General features: G+C 44.6%; 1 protein-coding gene across 6 annotated transcripts in view; it reads left to right on the top strand.

Annotated features, from left to right (window-relative positions):
* Positions 1–1,399: 1,399 nt before the first annotated feature.
* The window catches only part of LOC115175052 (rho-associated protein kinase 2), a 59,578-nt gene continuing 40,888 nt past the window's right edge, over positions 1,400–20,089 (top strand). For 3 of the 6 annotated variants that reach the window (XR_003871897.1, XR_003871898.1, XM_029734205.1), the window contains exons 1-3: positions 1,402–2,229; positions 14,671–14,752; positions 18,470–18,570. Coding sequence is in view for 4 of the 6 variants with exons in the window: in XM_029734205.1 (XP_029590065.1) it covers positions 2,131–2,229; positions 14,671–14,752; positions 18,470–18,570 (282 nt within the window). In the remaining 2 variants the exon portion in view is untranslated. Of the gene's footprint in view, positions 2,230–14,670; positions 14,753–18,469; positions 18,571–20,089 lie in introns of all 6 variants that reach the window. The other 3 variants (XM_029734204.1, XM_029734203.1, XM_029734206.1) reach the window with 3 other exon arrangements.

Genomic DNA, 20,089 nt, shown 5'->3' with positions numbered 1-20,089 from the left:
AACAGGGGACCTCGATCAGACACTATATCCTCAGGCACCCCGTAGGGCTGGAAGACGTGTGTTAACAGGGCCTCCGCAGTTTGTAGGACCGTAGGGAGACCGGGCAGAGGGAAGAGACGACAGGACTTAGAGAAGCGATCCACAACGACCAGGATTGTGGCGTTCATCCACCTCTGGCCTGCTCGCCTCCCTACCTCTGCGGAAGCACAATTCCCGCTCAGCCCAGTCAAAACTGTTCGCTGCTCTGGCACCCCAATGGTGGAACAAGCTCCCTCACGACGCCAGGACAGTGGAGTCAATCACCACCTTCCGGAGACACCTGAAACCCCACCTCTTTAAGGAATACCTAGGATAGGATAAAGTAATCATTCTAACCCCCCACCCTCTCCCCAAAAAAAGATATAGATGTACTATTGTAAAGTGGTTGTTCCACTGTATATCATAAGGTGAATGCACCAATTTGTAAGTCGCTCTGGATAAGAGCGTCTGCTAAATGACGTAAATGTAAATGTAAACACAACAGTATCGTACCACATGCAAAACAATATGACAACAATAATGTCTAATGTAACTGGCCCCTCTAACAGTACAACTGGCCCCTCTAACAGAACAACTGGCCCCAGCTTGCCCCCCCCCAGTTGAAATGGTCTAGAACCGCCACTGGTGCCGAACTATTTTGCTTTATCTTGGCCAGGTCGCAGTTGTAAATGAGAACTTGTTCTCAACTAGCCTACCTGGTTAAATAAAGGTGAAATTATTATTTTTTTTTTTTAAAGTGTATGTAATCTTCTGACCCACTGGAATTGTGATACAGTGAATTATAAGTGAAATAATCTGTATGTAAACAATTGTTGGAAAAATTACTTGTGTCATGCACAAAGTAGATGTCCTAACCGACTTGCCAAAACTAGTTTGTTAACAAGAAATTTGTGGAGGGGTTGAAAAACGAGTTTAATGACTCCAAACTATGTGTATGTAAACTTCTGACTTCAACTGTATACCAAATCCATAGTTATGTATTTCTATCAAGTCAAAACTAGAATTTGTCCCCAAAACAAAGGTTTTAAAAGTATGCTAGACATTTATAGAATAAATCATACCTAGTTTGATGTTTCTGTGACAAACGGTGAATTAGTTAATGATTTATACAGCTTGAAATGGCAGTTGATAGATTGTATGTATTTCTATCAAATCAAAACTGAAATTTGTATTCAAAACAAATGTTGGAAAGGTATGCTAGACATTTATATAATAAATCATATCTAGTTTGATGATTCTATGACAAACGGTGAATTAGTTATTGATTTTTACATTTGTAAATGGTTTTTGGCGAATGTCTGTTGAATGTCCGAATGTGTGAATATAAAACCAACTTTACTTCGGGTCTTTATGAGAACGAGCTGATCCAGTAGTCTAAAGCCAATAGCTACTAAAGACTATTATTATAGTCACCAATAAGACAGTGACTATAATAATTAGTTTGCACCGCAATTGTGTCATCGGCTATGTATAGGTTCGTCAGAGAAGACTCACAGGCTAGTTACATGGCGACATCAGCATTCCAAAAATACTGGAAGTTGTGGCTGCGACTGTAAAAGAGATCAATGAGATAAGAGGAGAGGAATTCCTGTTTCACTGAGTGCTTGTGGGTAACGATGTTCTGGGTTGTTCAGAGGACTGAATGTATGTGACGGGTGAAGACACCGAATAGAAGTTCTCGGTGAGCCTATTTCAATGAAGAAAGTTGACATTTACAGCGACAAAATCCACGAGTCATGCTAGCGGAGTTCAGGAGTTAGAGACCCGACGATTTGGAACAGCGCGCCTAACCTGGGATCTGGATGAGTCCGTTTTAACTGGGAGATTCTGTCGGCATTTCAGTAGGAAGACGCTCTTTAATGTCGAATAATATGCAGCGAAAACTCTGGCAATAAATGATTAACCAATTTATACCGTCAAAACAACGCTTGTTCAGCTTAGTTATCAGTTTATCGTTCAGCCAACCAGCAGCAAAAGAGCGAGCGCTGCCCTACGGTGTTAAAGGGACACCGCAGGTATTGACCAGTTGTTGTGACATTTAAGGTTACCGTCACATGCCATTGTCGGACCTGGACCGACGAAATTGCCATCATGTCGTCCGGAGCGGAGAAGAGGCTGGACACCCGGCTGAAAAAGTTGGAATCGCTGATCAGAGACCCGAAGTCGGCATTAAACTTGGAGATTTTACTGGTAAGTTTTTAACAACAGGACAACAACACAACTGTCAGAGAGAGGAGCAGCATGGATTTGCAGTAGCATATCGTCCATCTATGAGTAGCTGATCAGTCAAACGTCCAACTAATCTATTAGATGATGGTAGACATTTTTCCTCTTTATCTTGGCTATTCAGGGATTTTGCCCTCAGGGTTAATTCACTCTTATAACATATTGTGGGTGTGTAAAGCACGTGTCAATAATTTAGTCCAATACAGTACACAACCGTCACAAATGTTTTGCTATCAACCTATACAACTATAGTGATTTAGATTGAACAGAGCCTGAAGCAATAAGGTTCCCATCATCTTGCTCTCCCCTCATACTAGAGGGAAGATTGCACTTCGTTGCATCAGGTGTATGGGACACAGATCTGAAAATCTGTCTCCAAGAGTAGGCCTATTTGCTAAGTCACCCTGTAGTAGGCTCAGGTGTTAAAGTACAAGAGGTGAGCAACCACCCATGTTTGTCTCCCTGACAGCGAGCAACCTCCTCTGCTTGGACAAGCCCCTTGTGACCACCTGGCTGGCGGCCATTTTAGAACTTGACCTATCAAGGAATGCACCGCCAATCTCTCAGAAAGCAACCTTGTGTGGATGCAGCTCATTGTTAGCTGTTGTCAGGCGATAGGGGAGTCCCTAGGTTTTTGTTCTAGCGTGTTATCAGTGCATTCATTTGACTTAACCTCAGCACACACCCCTTAGCCTCAGGCAGTGGCCTAATGCCCTGAATCTATGGTTTTTTCCGGGTTTTGGATCATAAAAAACATGCTCAGTAGGCCTCTATAACGTCTCGACTATAATTTACCTATAATACAGTCAGGCATTTTTTTGTTTGTTGTTGGCACACTTAATTTGCTAACCAATGAAGCGCTTTAAAATAATTCACAGAAAAATGTCTAGACTGGATGAACGTGTTTTTCTAGATGAACATGTACTCACTATCCATTCCCCTCATTCCATGTCTATTTCAGTTCACAGATGTGGTGCTTTACTTGAGGAAATGGTTTAGGATTACACCTCTGTTTTGGATTCAACAAGTCAAATCAGTAGACCTGATTTAGGATCAGTTTTGCCTTTTCAATCACAATGAATAAGACCTGATCCTAGATCAGAACTTCTACATAGAGTCCGCAGAGGATCTACTCTTGAGTGGTTTGGTTGAGGTTGGTTGTAAGAAAAAGTGTCATGTGCTCCACAGACACTGATAACAAACCCATACTTTATCCACAACATCAGCATACTGCAAGTAGAGGGATTGGCAGTTTGTTGTGGTACACCCAGCACATATGATATATAGTGTATGACCTTAGTAGCTACACAATAATGGAAGCTACCAGACAGTATATCAGAGGAAGCTATTGAATGGATATGCCTATAAATCTTCTTCCATTTTAAAGGGACACGTCAGGATTTTTGCAAGGAAGCCATTTATCTACTTCCCCAGAGTCAGTTAGCAACTTTGAAGGAAGTTGCTAACTAGCATTAGAGCAATGACTGAAAGTCGATGGTAACAGCTAGCATGCTTAATAAGGGAAAGGGGGATACCTAGTCAGTTGTCCAACTGAATGTATTCAACTGAAATATGTCTTCCGCATTTAACCCAACCCCTCTGAATCAATGAGGTGCTAAGTGGTAGCATGCTAGGTATCCACTATAGGTTTCAATCATTGTGTAACTGCTGATGATGGAGATGCGGAGAAGAAACCACATTAGGCTATTTGAGAGTGACGCAACCTAATGGTCTTTTGTGAAAATGAGGACACATCCAAAAGTACCTGCTTAAGGGAATAATTGTGTTGTTATTTTGGGTTGTCATGAGTCACCGTGAGAGGAAGGCCAATTGAAACCCTCACAATAGACCAATAGTGTGAGCTCACTAGATCGTAATCTAGGACTGTCATGGATCCAAATATGGGCATTGTATTTTACACTATAGGCTTGTTGCTATTCCAACTATGCTAAGCCTCTCTTATTCAACCATTCCTAAATGAAGTTGTTTTTTTACAATGATAATACATGTTTATTGTGATCAATTAATCAATTATCCCTCAATCCGCCTCACTTAGTTAAAGGAATAGTTTGGGATTTTGGCATTTAAGCCAATGCTAGCTGATCCCTTAGACTTTCAGTCATTGTTTGGGGACCAGCATGCCTCATTGTTAGCCCTACAGAGCTGGGTCCTTTTCAGTAAGGCACAGCATAGCAAAACATTTCACAACAGAACACTAAAATCGTTGTTCTTATTGGACAAGTTCAGATAGCAGTACATCCCAGTTTCATTCTTTATCAAAAAGTTTTCACCCAACTAGCCTAAACACTAACCTGTTTTTGTATCGTCCAGTGCCCTCGTATCACTAAGTTTACCCAACTGATAGCTTACCGCTCTTGTGATTTTAAAAAGATAGTTAGAAATTAAACTTCCTTCAAACTGCACGCAGAGACCTATAAATCGTATCCATGAGTTCATCTGACTCTGCCAAAATCTCAAACTATCCCTTTAAATCACAAGAGCGGTAGGCTATCAGCTGATTCAATTTAGTGATATGAGGGCTCTGGATGATACCAAAACAGGCTAGTGTCTACGCTAGTTGGCTGGCAACCTTTTGTTGAAAAGTGAAACTGGGATGCACTGCTATCTGAACTTGTCCAATAAGACCGCAAAATGTTTTGCTAATGTTTTGCTATGCTGTGCCTTACTGAACAAGTCTCTGTAGAAGGCCTAAAAATGAGTCATGCTGGCCCCCGCTGCAGGGCACCACACCTCAGGAAGCTGAAAGCACATCCTGGCATTGAGCATGGAGATAACCCACCCTGACCACACAGTACTATTTCCTGTTTGTTTACGCTTGTTTTGGTGTAGTCGCTGGCACTCATCGTTTGTGAGGAAAACAAGCAGGAATACATTTCAATGAGATGTGTGTCTCCTGAGTAAGTTTACTAGTCTGCTTGCCCCTGTATTTGTTTTATATATTCATCTTACATTCAGTCAAAATGTACAGACAGGCCTGGAAGGAGGTTTGTGAGGGAAATGTGATAGCGATAAAACTTTAAGGGTCAAATCCTAAAGCATGAAACGCACAGAGAATCTGACTGCCGATAGGTACTACCAGAGACCTTTCCTTCTCTTGCTAGAACAAAAGACGTACCTGCTGTGTACCGACGAACCTGACCTTTCTACTTTTAAAATCGCAATGCTTGGCAGTGGCCGACAACTTGACTTTGAGCAAATCAGAGAGCACTTCAACCTCCACTTGGGGGAGATGACAAGAAAAAGGAAGAGGGCACTTTTTCCGGTCTAAACCACCCACCTTTTCATCAGAATTATAAAACTATAAAGCTGCATAATGCATTTCTTTTTTCTAGAATAAGTCTTTACATCTTTTACATATAGCTAAGGAGTTTTGTGCTCAAATAGTTTTTTGTTTGTTAGCTTTGATAATGTGCCCTAGCTTATTAGTTAGCTAGCTAATGCTAGCTTGTTAACAGGCAGTCGCGCAGACTTTATATGAAACAAATGGGGTGGTAAGTGCAGCACATTGCACACAATACTAAATGCTTTACCAAACTAGCTATCTGGCCACTGTAGTAATATTATGATTACATCTCAATGGATTTCCATGAAGCAGCTGCCCGTAGCCGGCTGCCGAGAGTCAATGCGGGGCGGCAGGTAGCCTAGTGGATAGCGTTGGGCCAGTAACCGAAAGGTTGCTAGATCGAATCCCCGAGCTGACAAGGTAAAAATCTGTCGTTCTGCCCCTGAACAAGGCAGTTAACCCACTGTTCCTAGGCCATCATTGTAAATAAGAATTTGTTCTTAACTGACTTGCCTAGTTAAATAAAGATAAAATAAAAATGCAGTGTCTTTACCTAGCTAGCACAGCAAACATTTAGCTAATGTTAGCGTGCTAGCTAAAAATGTATCTATGGGTTGTATGCGATGATGGAAGGTGAAATTGTTTGTCATCTTGCTAGCTAGTTACAGTGCCTTCGGAAAGTATTCAGACCCCTTTTTCTACGTGCCTTATTCTAAAATTCATTAAATAAAACAATGTCCTCATCCATCTACACACAATAACCCATAATAACAAAGCAAAAACAGGTTTTTAGAAATTAACACATTTATTAAAAGCAAAAAACAGAAAAAATGTATTTACATAAGTATTCAAACCCTTTGCTATGAGACTGGGATTTGAGCTCAGGTGCATCCTGTTTCCATTGATCATCCTTGATGTTTCTACAACTTGAGTGCAGTCCACCTGTGGTAAATTCAATTGATTGGACATGATTTGGAAAGGCACACACCTGTCTATATAAGGTCCTACAGTTGACAGTGCATGTCAGAGCAAAAACCAAGCTATGAGATCAAAGGATTTGTCCGTTGAGCTCAGAGACAGGATTGTGTCGAGGCACAGATCTGGGGAAGGGTACCAAAGCATTTCTGCTGCATTGAAGGTCCCCAAGAACACAGTGGCCTCCATCATTCTTAATGGAAGAAGTTTGGAACCACCTAGAGTCGTCCTAGAGCTGGCCAAACTGAGCAATCGGGGGAGAAGGGCCTTGGTCAGGGAGGTGACCAAGAACCCGACGATCACTCTGACAGAGCTCTAGAGTTCCTCTGTGGCGATAGGAGAACCTTCCAGAAGGACAACCATCTCTGCAGCACTCCACCAATCAGGCCTTTATGGTAGAATGGTCAGACAGAAGCCACTCCTCAGTAAAAGGCACATAAAAGCCCGCTTGGAGTTTGCCAAAAGGCACCTAAAGGACTCTCAGACCATGAGAAACAAGATTCTCTGGTCTGATGAAACCAAGATTAAACTCTTTGGCCTAAATGCCAAGCATCACGTCTGGAGGAAACCTGGCACCATCCCTACGGTGATGTATGGTGGTGGCAGCATGCTGTGGGGATGTTTTTCAGTGGCAGGGACTGGGAGACTAGTCAGGATCGAGGCAAAGATGAACTGAGCAAAGTACAGAGATCCTTGATGAAAACCTGCTCCAGAGTGCTCAGGACCTCAGACTGGGGCGACACTTCACCTTCCAACAGGACAACAACCCTAAGCACACAGCCAAGACAACACAGGAGTGGCTTCAGGACAAATGTCTGAATGTCCTTGAGTGGCCCACCCCAAGTCAGGACTTGAACCCGATCGAACATCTCTGGAGAGACCTGAAAATATTTGTGCAGTAACGCTCCCCATCCAACCTGACCGAGCTTGAGAGGATCTGTAGAGAAGAATGGGAGAAACTCCCCAAATACAGGTATGCCAAGCTTGTAGCGTCATACCCAAGAATACTCGAGGCTATAATCGCTGCCAAATGTGCTTCAACAAAGTACTGAGTAAAGGGTCTGAATACTTATGTAAATGTGATGTTTCAGTTTTTTATGTATAATAAATTAGCAAAAATGTCAAACAGTTATTGCTTTGTCATTATGGGGTATTGTGTGTTGTGATGAGGGGGTGGGGGGAAACAATATAATACTTTTTCAAATAAGGCTGTAACCTAACAAAGTGGAAAAAGTCAAGGGGTCTGAATAGTTTCCAAAGGCACTGTATATTTTTATTTTTTATTTTTTTATTTCACCTTTATTTAACCAGGTAAGCTAGTTGAGAAGAAGTTCTCATTTACAACTGCGACCTGGCCAAGATAAAGCAAAGCAGTGCGACACAAACAACAACAGAGTTACACATGGAATAAACAAGCGTACAGTCAATAACAAAATAGAAAAAAAGTATACATACATGCATATATGCATACATGCATGCATACATACACACACACACACACACACACAATGTGTGCATAGTCACAAAGTAATTACAATTTAGCAGATTCACTCTGGAGTGATAGATGAGCAGATGATAATGTGCAAGTAGTGATACTGGTGTGCAAAAGAGCAGAAAAATAAATAAAAACAATATGGGGATGAGGTAGGTGGATTGGGTGGGCTATTTACAGATGGACTATGTACAGCTGCAGCGATCGGTTAGCTGATGTTTAAAGTTGGTGACAGAAATGTATGGCTTCAGCAATTTCTGCAATTCGTTCCAGTCAGTGGCAGCAGAGAACTGGAAGGAAAGGTGGCCAAAGGAGGTGTTGGATTTGGGGATGACCAGTGATATACCTGCTGGAGCGCATGCTATGGCTGGGTGTTGTTATCGTGACCAGTGAGCTGAGGTAAGGCGGAGCTTTACCTAGCATAGATTTATAGATGACCTGGAGCCAGTGGGTCTGGCGACGAATATGTAGCGAGGGCCTGCCGGCTAGAGCATATAGGTCGCAGTGGTGGGTGGTATAAGGCGCTTTGGTAACAAAAGCCAGCATAGCGCCTTTTTTCTGTGCTGGCCCCCCGTGGGAATCGAAACCACAACCCTGGCGTTGCAAACACCATGCTCTAACAACATTGTTATAGGCTGTATATGATAGCATTATTACACCTACATATTAACAAACAAATGTTTAACATGATTATGAAAATATAGTGTGCTATAAGCGCAGTACTTATTAATTAATAACATTGAGTTCATATTTTATCATTAGGCCTATGATTTCTTAAATTAAGTTCATTATTTATTCAGGCAGCCATAGGCTGAAGATGGAATAGGAAGCTTATGATTGTGTATAAGTAAGGTCAGTCATTATTATAATTGAATTATAAGTCAAAGTGCCTTAACTTACCTGTTGCAAGGTGCAGCCAGTGTCCAAAACATAGTAGTCTGGTCCAGTCATTCAACGCTACATTCAATGTTTCAACTTCTCCCTTCATTTTGTTATACAGTGTTGGGATGGCGACTTGGGAGAAATATCTGCGAGATGGAATCTTGTATCTCCTGTCAGCTTGTTTTATCATCTTCTTGAAGCTGACTGTGTAGATAGGAGCCATGTCTTTGGTTATGTTATAGGGATAGCCTCCGTGATTTCTATGTGTCTGTGGGATGTTTTATATTCAAATTATATAATACATTTGTAGTGTTGTCGCCGCAACTCTGAGGCACTTTTTGCATAACACCTGCATTTGGTCGCTTTGCCTATAGCCAAAATACTGCCATACTCCGTAGCAGTGTGTGGGTAAAATCACCAGGGAAGCCAAGCCACGTGGAAAAAATACATATTACAACCTATGTGTTGTGATGATTGCATTGTTTGCTCTATAACCTGTTAGTTCAATCATATGTTACAACAAACAGTTACATGACCTACAGCATGGCCAAGCAAGTTAATGTTTCCCACATTTTTGGACCATAAAACAACTATTGAGTTACCGCAAGTCATAAAGAAAACAAGCACTGACTACATTATCCAACACCATTTCAACTTCAACATCATCTAGTCAACTATGCTTAGTCTCATACAGTAACAACTAAAAGATAACAAATGATTTAGTCCAATCAAAGTAAGCGGAATATGATGTGGAGTAATACATCTACAGTGGGGCAAAAAAGTATTTAGTCAGCCACCAATTGTGCAAGTTCTCCCACTTAAAAAGATGAGAGAGGCCTGTAATTTTCATCATAGGTACACGTCAACTATGACAGACAAAATGAGAAAAAAAATCCAGAAAATCACATTGTAGGATTTTTAATGAATTTATTTGCAAATTATGGTGGAAAATAAGTATTTGGTCAATAACAAAAGTTTATCTCAATACTTTGTTATATACCCTTTGTTGGCAATGACACAGGTCAAACGTTTTCTGTAAGTCTTCACAAGGTTTTCACACACTGTTGCTGGTATTTTGGCCCATTCCTCCATGCAGATCTCCTCTAGAACAGTGATGGTTTGGGGCTGTCGCTGGGCAACACGGACTTTCAACTCCCGCCAAAGATTTTCTATGAGGTTGAGATCTGGAGACTGGCTAGGCCACTCCAGGACCTTGAAATGCTTCTTACGAAGCCACTCCTTCGTTGCCCAGGCGGTGTGTTTGGGATCATTGTCATGCTGAAAGACCCAGCCACGTTTCATCTTCAATGCCCTTGCTGATGGAAGGAGGTTTTCACTCAAAATCTCACGATACATGGCCCCATTCATTCTTTCCTTTACACGGATCAGTCGTCCTGGTCCCTTTGCAGAAAAACAGCCCCAAAGCATGATGTTTCCACCCCCATGCTTCACAGTAGGTATGGTGTTCTTTGGATGCAACTCAGCATTCTTTGTCCTCCAAACACGACGAGTTGAGTTTTTACCAAAAAGTTATATTTTGGTTTCATCTGACCATATGACATTCCCCCAATCCTCTTCTGGATCATCCAAATGCTCTCTAGCAAACTTCAGACGGGCCTGGACATGTACTGGCTTAAGCAGGGGGACACGTCTGGCACTGCAGGATTTGAGTCCCTGGCGGCGTAGTGTGTTACTGATGGTAGGCTTTGTTACTTTGGTCCCAGCTCTCTGCAGGTCATTCACTAGGTCCCCCCGTGTGCTTCTGGGATTTTTGCTCACCGTTCTTGTGATCATTTTGACCCCACGGGGTGAGATCTTGCGTGGAGCCCCAGATCGAGGGAGATTATCAGTGGTCTTGTATGTCTTCCATTTCCTAATAATTGCTCCCACAGTTGATTTCTTCAAACCAAGCTGCTTACCTATTGCAGATTCAGTCTTCCCAGCCTGGTGCAGGTCTACAATTTTGTTTCTGGTGTCCTTTGACAGCTCTTTGGTCTTGGCCATAGTGGAGTTTGGAGTGTGACTGTTTGAGGTTGTGGACAGGTGTCTTTTATACTGATAACAAGTTCAAACAGGTGCCATTAATACAGGTAACGAGTGGAGGACAGAGGAGCCTCTTAAAGAAGAAGTTACAGGTCTGTGAGAGCCAGAAATCTTGCTTGTTTGTAGGTGACCAAATACTTATTTTCCACCATAATTGGCAAATAAATTCATTAAAAATCCTACAATGTGATTTTCTGGATTTTTTTTCTCATTTTGTCTGTCATAGTTGACGTGTACCTATGATGAAAATTACAGGCCTCTCTCCTCTTTTTAAGTGGGAGAACTTGCACAATTGGTGGCTGACTAAATACTTTTTTGCCCCACTGTAGCTACATTTTTAAACTTCCATCCTCTCAGGCCAGGGGCACAATGTATGAATTTATGTTTGGATCAGAATTGCTGTTATAATCATTGGCCAGTACAGAGAATTAAGTAAAACCACAAGTCAAAATCCCTATCTCCATACATGGCTAGTTTAGGAAAGAGTCGATTTTAGCTAGCTGGCTAGCCACCGGAGGACAACAACGCAACGATTCAATGACGTTTGTCTTCTGATGTGATTGGTGTGAAGCCAAATCCAAACTGGCTTCCCTTCCCTTGTGCCAGGACCGTTCACAGCAGAGCTCACTCAGTTTAGGCACTCTACGGGCGGCAACAATGTCATACTCTTTTTGACCAGACAGCATCAGATACACATACTGAGACACAGGGACGCTGTTTCGTTCGCTAGGATGCTTTTTCCAGTGAGATACATTCAGTATTGCCAATTGAGGGACATTTTTGAAACCCAGAGAGATAAAAGGTAAATCATTTTGTATGTTTTTTTCCATGGTACATTTTTTGGGGAAGCCTGGCTCACTTTAGCATCCATGAATACATGCCACTGGCCATACCACTGAAGATGCACCCTTCTTTAGCACTATATCAACAGTCTTGTTAGCACTAGCAGCACTCATGTTTCCGACAAGCACTCTGAGGTATAGCCGCTCTCTCCTCACCAGCATCTAACTGCGCGCTCTAAGCGGGGACACTTGTAATGGGACAGCATGTGCATGCCATGCAGAGAGTGAGGGAAACCGCTTGTGATTGGTCAGCATCCTCTGCATGTAGAGAGGGAATGATGGGGTCTAGTTTATCTCATTGGAGGAGGTACCGTAGTCTAGTTTTTGTTGTTGTATTAACGGAGTGTCTAAAAAAAAGGAGAAAATCACAGCCTACAGGAGGGTAGCTCTCCACGAACAGGCTCTCTGACCATCAAGCAACAGACAGACATGCATTGCCAAACAACACTACTGCCACCTTCTGGTTTGGAGTATTTTAACAAGGCTGAGTGGCTATTGACTTTAAGGTCATTGCTGTGTGAACACGAGATTAGCTGCTGAAACGGTTCAGAGTTGCTAAGTATCCAAACGTTAGACAGTCCTACTGGTGTGTCTGAGCCATTTGATGAGTTCTCTGGATGTAGATTCGTCACTATTACAAATAGAATACATGCTGTCAATGACAAAATGTACTCCGTCACAGCCGCTAAAATGAAATGGACCCTGAGCTCCTAGAAATGCTGGGTCAAGTCAGAGAACTGTTCAATAAACCATTATAGCCTCTGAGCCTCGGGTCTATTTCCACACACCCGGCCTGCACCAGGGGACATCTCTCTCGCTCCCTTTTTCTTTCTCTCACTCTATCTTTAGCTCTCCCTCTCTCTCTCTCTTTGTGTCTCTCTCTTTCCTCTCCCTCTCTTTAATCCCCCCTCTCTCTCTTTAAGCCCCCCTCCCTCTCTCTCTTTAAGCCCCCCTCTCTCTCTTTAAGCCCCCCTCCCTCTCTATTTAAAGGCTAGGAATTGTTCCACATGCCAGGGAGAGCCATCCTAGACCTGGCCACTCACATGGCTGGAGTTAAGGGGGGACAGATGACGCTGTGAGGACACCCTCCCTTCCCCCTAGTTGACTCCACTTGACCCTCCCTCCACATTCCTGGGGGTAATAACTTGAAATGTTTCAAAACTTTTTTTTCCTACTAAACCCATGGTCTTAAGTAGCATGGAGTCCCTCACCACCCACACATCCCCGTGTGTGTGGGTGTGGTATTTATAAACTACCCTCTCTCAATATACTACCAGCCGGCTGTGGTGGAGTGTAGACAGGGCCTGGAAAGGACAGGCAGGAGGTCTGCCTTATATCACTGTGACTTGTTTTGGAAGGAGATGTTGAATGCCATGTCCAGAAGGCCATCCCTCTGGGAGGTTGTTAAATGTCATGCCAGAAGGCCATCCCTCTGGGAGGTTGTTGAAATGTCATGCCAGAAGGCCATCCCTCTGGGAGGTTGTTGAAATGCCATGCCCAGAAGGTCATCCCTCTGGGAGGTTGTTGAAATGCCATGCCCAGAAGGCCATCCCTCTGGGAGGTTGTTGAAATGCCATGCCCAGAAGGCCATCCCTCTGGGAGGTTGTTGAATGCCATGCCCAGAAGGTCATCCCTCTGGGAGGTTGTTAAATGCCATGCCCAGAAGGCCATCCCTCTGGGAGGTTGTTGAAATGCCATGCCCAGAAGGTCATCCCTCTGGGAGGTTGTTGAAATGTCATGCCCAGAAGGTCATCCCTCTGGGAGGTTGTTGAAATGCCATGCCCAGAAGGTTATCCCTCTGGGAGGTTGTTGAAATGCCATGCCCAGAAGGCCATCCCTCTGGGAGGTTGTTGAAATGTCATGCCCAGAAGGTCATCCCTCTGGGAGGTTGTTGAAATGCCATGCCCAGAAGGCCATCCCTCTGGGAGGTTGTTGAAATGCCATGTCCAGAAGGCCATCCCTCTGGGAGGTTGTTAAATGTCATGCCCAGAAGGCCATCCCTCTGGGAGGTTGTTGAATGTCATGCCCAGAAGGCCATCCCTCTGGGAGGTTGTTGAAATGCCATGCCCAGAAGGCCATCCCTCTGGGAGGTTGTTGAAATGCCATGCCCAGAAGGTCATCCCTCTGGGAGGTTGTTGAAATGCCATGCCCAGAAGGCCATCCCTCTGGGAGGTTGTTGAAATGCCATGCCCAGAAGGTCATCCCTCTGGGAGGTTGTTGAAATGCCATGCCCAGAAGGCCATCCCTCTGGGAGGTTGTTGAAATGCCATGCCCAGAAGGCCATCCCTGTTACCCTCTACATCAAAGGCAGAACTCCACTAGTCATTGTGTCATTTGCTTGTTATTCTGTCTATTAGCAGACTCATCTTCTCTCCCAGCTGTGTTGCATTTGGGAGAACGCTGCTATGGAGGGCAATAAGAGATGTTGATTTCATTAGCCTTTTGACCTTTCCCTTTCATTATTATTATTTAATTTGATGGTATAAATCATTGGTTTGTTTGCTGGAGATCAGAAAGAAGACAGAGGCTATGTTCCATTGTCCATGCTAGCGTACGACTTAGAATGCATGCCCAGCCCAATACATTGCTTCATTCTAAGTAGTATGACTATTTGGATATCGGAACACAGACCGTTTTGGTTAAAAAGATTTTAAAACTGAAAGGGATATTTTAGCAATTTGACATATTTTGATCATGAGCTTTCAAGGTAAGTAAACAAATGTCTAAACATTTAATCACTGAACTTTCCCTTTAAGCTTGTATTTAGCAGGTGAACTGAATTCTTGGCTTAATTAGATTCTATAATAACGCATGAAAACCATTTCAAACACATTCAATTGATTGGATTTCTTTGACTTTTTCCGCAGGATTCCATGAATGCCTTGGCCCTGGATTTGGACTACCCGGCACTACGGAAAAACAAAAACATAGATGCCTTCTTAAACAGATGTAAGATATAGAATTACTTTGAGGCAGACCTTGGTAATAAGATGCTTTGCATTATCTGAGGTAGCAAGAAAGAAGGAGATGGCAAAAGCAAGCAAGTGTGATGTATGCGTTGCTATGGTGATTCAGAAACAGTGCAAATCAACATCCAGTAGAAAACAACGCTATGTCAAAAGATGGCGGCTGATGGCATTCACTGCCAGGTTCAACGGCATTTACCTTCGTGCTCTCATGTACCTTGGTGCTCCATCTCGTACCATCTAAACGCAGCTGAAGCATGGAGATATCCAGGGCACATGAATGTTGCTATATGAGTTGGGACTGGTAAACTGAAGTGGTATAGAGTTAGCTCGACTTCACATCTCCTTAATTCCTGGCTACTTTCAACATCATAATCCATTGTCATCCTTAGGGTGCATTTGTAAATTCACTCGGCTGTGTCAGTGCGCTCTGGGCCGTACATAATTCAGTGCGTTGTCAGATAGTCCTTGTGTAAATTCAGAGCGTTTCGCTCTCAGGAGTGTTCAGAGGAAAACATTGGACGCTCTGGCTGAGGAGTAGGGTTTATCCGAGTATTCTGACCTTACAGCAGCAGTCAAGTACCCAAGCTAACTGGCTAAAGTTGCTTAGCTTCAAGCAAACTTCAAGTAAATCAAATCAAGCAAATCAAATGGTATTTATCACATAGAACAGGTGTAGACCTTACAGTGAAATGCTTACTTACAAGCCCTTAAACAACAAAGCAGTTTAAGAAAAATAAGTAAAAAAATAACAAATAATTAAAGAGCAGCAGTAAAATAACAGTAGCGAGGCTATATACAGGGGGTACCGGTACAGAGTCAATGTGCAGGGGCACCGGTTAGTCAGTGTAATTGAGATAATATGTACATATAGGTAGAGTTAAAGTGACTATGCATAGTAATAAACAGAGAGGAGCAGCAGCATAAAAGAGGGGGGCGCAATGCAAGTAGTCCGGGTAGTCATTTGATTAGCTGGTCAGGAGTCTTATGGTTTGTGGGTAGAAGCAGTTAAGAAGCCTTTTGGACCTCGACTTGGCGCTCTAGTTCCGCTTGTCGTGCGGTAGCAGAGAGAACAGTCTATGACTGGGGTGGCTAGTGTCTTTGACAATTTTTAGGGCCTTCCTCTGACACCGCCTGGTGTAGAGGTCCTGGATTGCAGGAAGCTTGACCCCAGTGATGTACTGGGCCGTACGCACTACCCTCTGTAGTGCCTTGCGGTCGGAAGCCGAGCAGTTGCCATACCAGGCAGTGATGCAACCAGTCAGGATGCTCTCGATGGGGCAGCTGTAGAACTTTTTGAGGATCTGAGGACTCATGCCAATCTTTTCAGTCTCCTGAGGGGGAATAGGCTTTGTCGTGCCCTCTTCATGACTGTCTTGGTGTGTTTCGACCATGATAGTTTGTTGGTGATGTGGACGCCAAGGAACTTGAAGCTCTCAACCTGCTCCACTGCAGCCCCATCGATGAGAATGGGGACGTACTCGGTCCTACTTTTCCTGTAGTCCACAATCATCTTGTTTGTCTTGATCACATTGAGGGAGAGGTTGTTATCCTGGCACCACACGGCCAGGTCTCTGACCTCCTCCCTGTATGCTGTGTCATCATTGTCAGTGATCAGGCCTACCACTGTTGTGTCATCGGTAAACTTAATGATGGAGTCGTGCCTGGCCGTGCAGTCATGAGTGAACAGGGGGTACAGGAGGGGACTGAGCATGCACCCCTGAGGGGCCACCGTGTTGAGGATCAGCGTGGCGGATGTGTTGTTACCTACCCTTACCACCTGGGTGTGGCCCATCAGGAAGTCCAGGAGCTTGTTTAGTCCCAGGGTCCTTAGCTTAGTGATTAGCTTTGAGGGCACTATGGTGTTGAACGCAGAGCTGTATGAGCTGTCAATGAATAGCATTCTCACATAGGTGTTCCTTTTGTCCAGGTGGGAAAGTGCAGTGTGGAGTGCAATAGAGATTGCATCATCTGTGGATCTGTTTGGGCGGTATGCAAATTGGAGTGGGTCTAGGGTTTCTGGGATAATGGTGTTGATATGAGCCATGACCAGCCTTTCAAAGCACTTCATGGCTACAGATGTGAGTGCTACGGGTCGGTAGTCATTTAGGTAGGTTACCTTGGTGTTCTTGGGCACAGGGACTATGGTGTTCTGCTTGAAACATGTTGGTATTACAGACTCAGTCAGGGAGAGGTTGAAAATGTCATTGAAGACACTTGCCAGTTGGTCAGCGCATGCTCGGAGTACACGTCCTGGTTATCCGTCTGGCCCAGCGGCCTTGTGAATGTTGACGTGTTTAGGTCTTACTCACATTGGCTAAGGAGAGCGTGATCACACAGTTGTCCAGAACAGGTGGTGCTCGCATGCATGTTTCACTGTTAGTTGCTTCGAAGCAAGCATAGAAGTAGTTTAGCTCATCTGGTAGACTCGTGTCACTGGGCAGCTCGCGGCTGTGCTTCCCTTTGTAGTCTGTAATAGTTTGCAAGCCCTGCCACATCCAACGAGCGTCGGAGCTAGTGTAGTACGATTCAATCTTAGTCCTGTATTGACGCTTTGCCTGTTTGATTGTTCGTTGGAGGACATAGCGGGATTTCTTATAAGCTTTTGGGTTAGAGTCCCGCTCCTTAACCTCTCTAGGGCCGGCGGGACGAAATCGTCCCACCTACGTAACAACCAGTGGAATCCTGTGGCGCGTTATTCAAATACCTCAAACATGCTATAACTTCAATTTCTCAAACATATGACTATTTTACAGCATTTTAAAGACAAGACTCTCGTTAATCTAACCACACTGTCCGATTTCAAAAAGGCTTTACAACGAAAGCAAAACATTAGATTATGTCAGCAGAGTACCCAGCCAGAAATAATCAGACACCCATTTTTCAAGCTAGCATATAATGTCACATAAACCCAGAAGACAGCTAAATGCAGCACTAACCTTTGATGATCTTCATCAGATGACAACCCTAGGACATTATGTTATACAATACATGCATGTTTTGTTCAATCAAGTTCATATTTATATCAAAAACCAGCTTTTTACATTAGCATGTGACATTCAGAACTAGCATACCCCCCGCAAACTTCCGGCGAATTTACTAACAATTTACTAAATTACTCACGATAAACGTTCACAAAAAGCATAACAATTATTTTAAGAATTATAGATACAGAACTCCTCTATGCACTCGATATGTCCGATTTTAAAATAGCTTTTCGGTGAAAGCACATTTTGCAATATTCTAAGTAGATAGCCCGGCATCACAGGGCTAGCTATTTAGACACCCAGCAAGTTTAGCCTTCACCAAACTCCGATTTACTATTAGAAAAGTTTGATTACCTTTGGTGTTCTTCGTCAGAATGCACTCCCAGGACTTCTACTTCAATAACAAATGTTGGTTTGGTCCAAAATAATCCATAGTTATATCCAAATGGCGGCGTTTTGTTTGTGTGTTCAAGACACTATCCGAATGGTAAATAAGGGTCACGCGCACGGCGCATTTCGTGACAAAAAAATTCGAAATATTCCATTACCGTACTTCGAAGCATGTCAAGCGCTGTTTAAAATCAATTTTTATGCAATTTTTCTCGTAAAAAAGCCTCTGAGGCCCTTGCTGACCTCTCCTTTGAATGCAACCATTTGCGTGGGCCTCTGTTGCCATGGTAACCCATTTGACCTCTGACCTCTCTGTCCTGTAGATGAGAAGGCCATGGTTAAGATGCGGGACCTGCAGTTGAAACTGGAGGACTTTGACAAGGTCAAGATGATCGGCAGAGGAGCCTATGGAGAGGTGCAACTGGTGAGAAACTCCCTCCGTGTGTTTGTGTGTTTGCGCCGCAAAGATACAATGATATACAAACAGATTAAGAACATTTACATTCCTCACTGCCTGTGTGAGCTCTTGCGTTTGTGTCTCCCCCTTCCAGGTGCCTGCCTGTCTGTATGTTTTTCTTTGTGTATTTTTCAGGTTCTGTGTAACTTGTAATAAAGGCATGTTTAGACAGGTTGTGTGTGTGTTGGAAAGATTCATTTTGTGTCAAAGTCTTGTGTGAAGGGGGGGGGGCTGGTCAATCTGTGTGTACATGTTGTCCTGTGGGTGTATCTTATGTTTTTTGTGTGTGTTGTCTTGTTGTTTGCAGGACGTTATGTTATCAAGGGCCTTCAATGGCATTATCTGCAACTTTGTGTCACAGTCAAAGTGACATTGTATCTTGTGTCTACTGGTGACTGTTTTATGTTGTGAATGTGTGTTTATACTGCTTTCTTTTGGCGGTTTCCCTCGTAAAAGAAATCTTGTATCTCAGTAGCGTCTACTACTTGTATAAATAAAGTGTGTGGCCGCGTGTGTGTGTGTGGCCGCGTGTGTGTGTGTGGCCGCGTGTGTGTGTGTGTGTGGCCGCGTGTGTGTGTGTGTGTGGCCGCGTGTGTGTGTGTGTGTGGCCGCGTGTGTGTGTGTGTGTGGCCGCGTGTGTGTGTGTGTGGCCGCGTGTGTGTGTGTGGCCGCGTGTGTGTGTGTGTGTGGCCGCGTGTGTGTGTGTGTGTGTGGCCGCGTGTGTGTGTGTGTGTGTGTGTGGCCGCGTGTGTGTGTGTGTGGCCGCGTGTGTGTGTGTGTGGCCGCGGCCGTGTGTGTGTGGCCGCGTGTGTGTGTGTGTGTGTGTGTGTGTGTGTGTGTGTGTGTGTGGCCGCGTGTGTGTGTGTGTGTGTGTGGCCGCGTGTGTGTGTGTGTGTGTGGCCGCGTGTGTGTGTGGCCGCGTGTGTGTGTGGCCGCGTGCGCCCGTGTGTGGCCGCGTGCGCGTGTGTGTGGCCGCGCGCGCGTGTGTGTGGCCGCGCGCGCGTGTGTGTGGCCGCGCGCGCGTGTGTGTGGCCGCGCGCGCGTGTGTGTGGCCGCGCGCGCGTGTGTGTGGCCGCGCGCGCGTGTGTGTGTGGCTGCGCGCGCGTGTGTGTGTGTGTGGCCGCGCGCGCGCGTGTGTGTGTGTGTGGCCGCGCGCGCGTGTGTGTGTGGCCGCGCGCGCGTGTGTGTGTGTGTGGCCGCGCGCGCGTGTGTGTGTGTGGCCGCGCGCGCGTGTGTGTGTGTGTGGCCGCGCGCGCGTGTGTGTGTGTGTGTGTGTGGCCGCGTGTGTGTGTGGCCGCGTGTGTGTGTGTGTGGCCGCGTGTGTGTGTGTGTGTGGCCGCGTGTGTGTGTGTGTGTGGCCGCGTGTGTGTGTGTGTGGCCGCGTGTGTGTGTGTGGCCGCGTGTGTGTGTGTGTGGCCGCGGCCGTGTGTGTGTGGCCGCGGCCGTGTGTGTGTGTGTGTGTGTGTGTGTGGCCGCGTGTGTGTGT

The sequence above is a fragment of the Salmo trutta genome, chromosome 35, assembly GCF_901001165.1.
Source record: "Salmo trutta chromosome 35, fSalTru1.1, whole genome shotgun sequence".
In the NCBI taxonomy this organism is placed as follows: domain Eukaryota; kingdom Metazoa; phylum Chordata; class Actinopteri; order Salmoniformes; family Salmonidae; genus Salmo; species Salmo trutta.
This window is presented reverse-complemented; position numbering and strand designations above follow the sequence as displayed.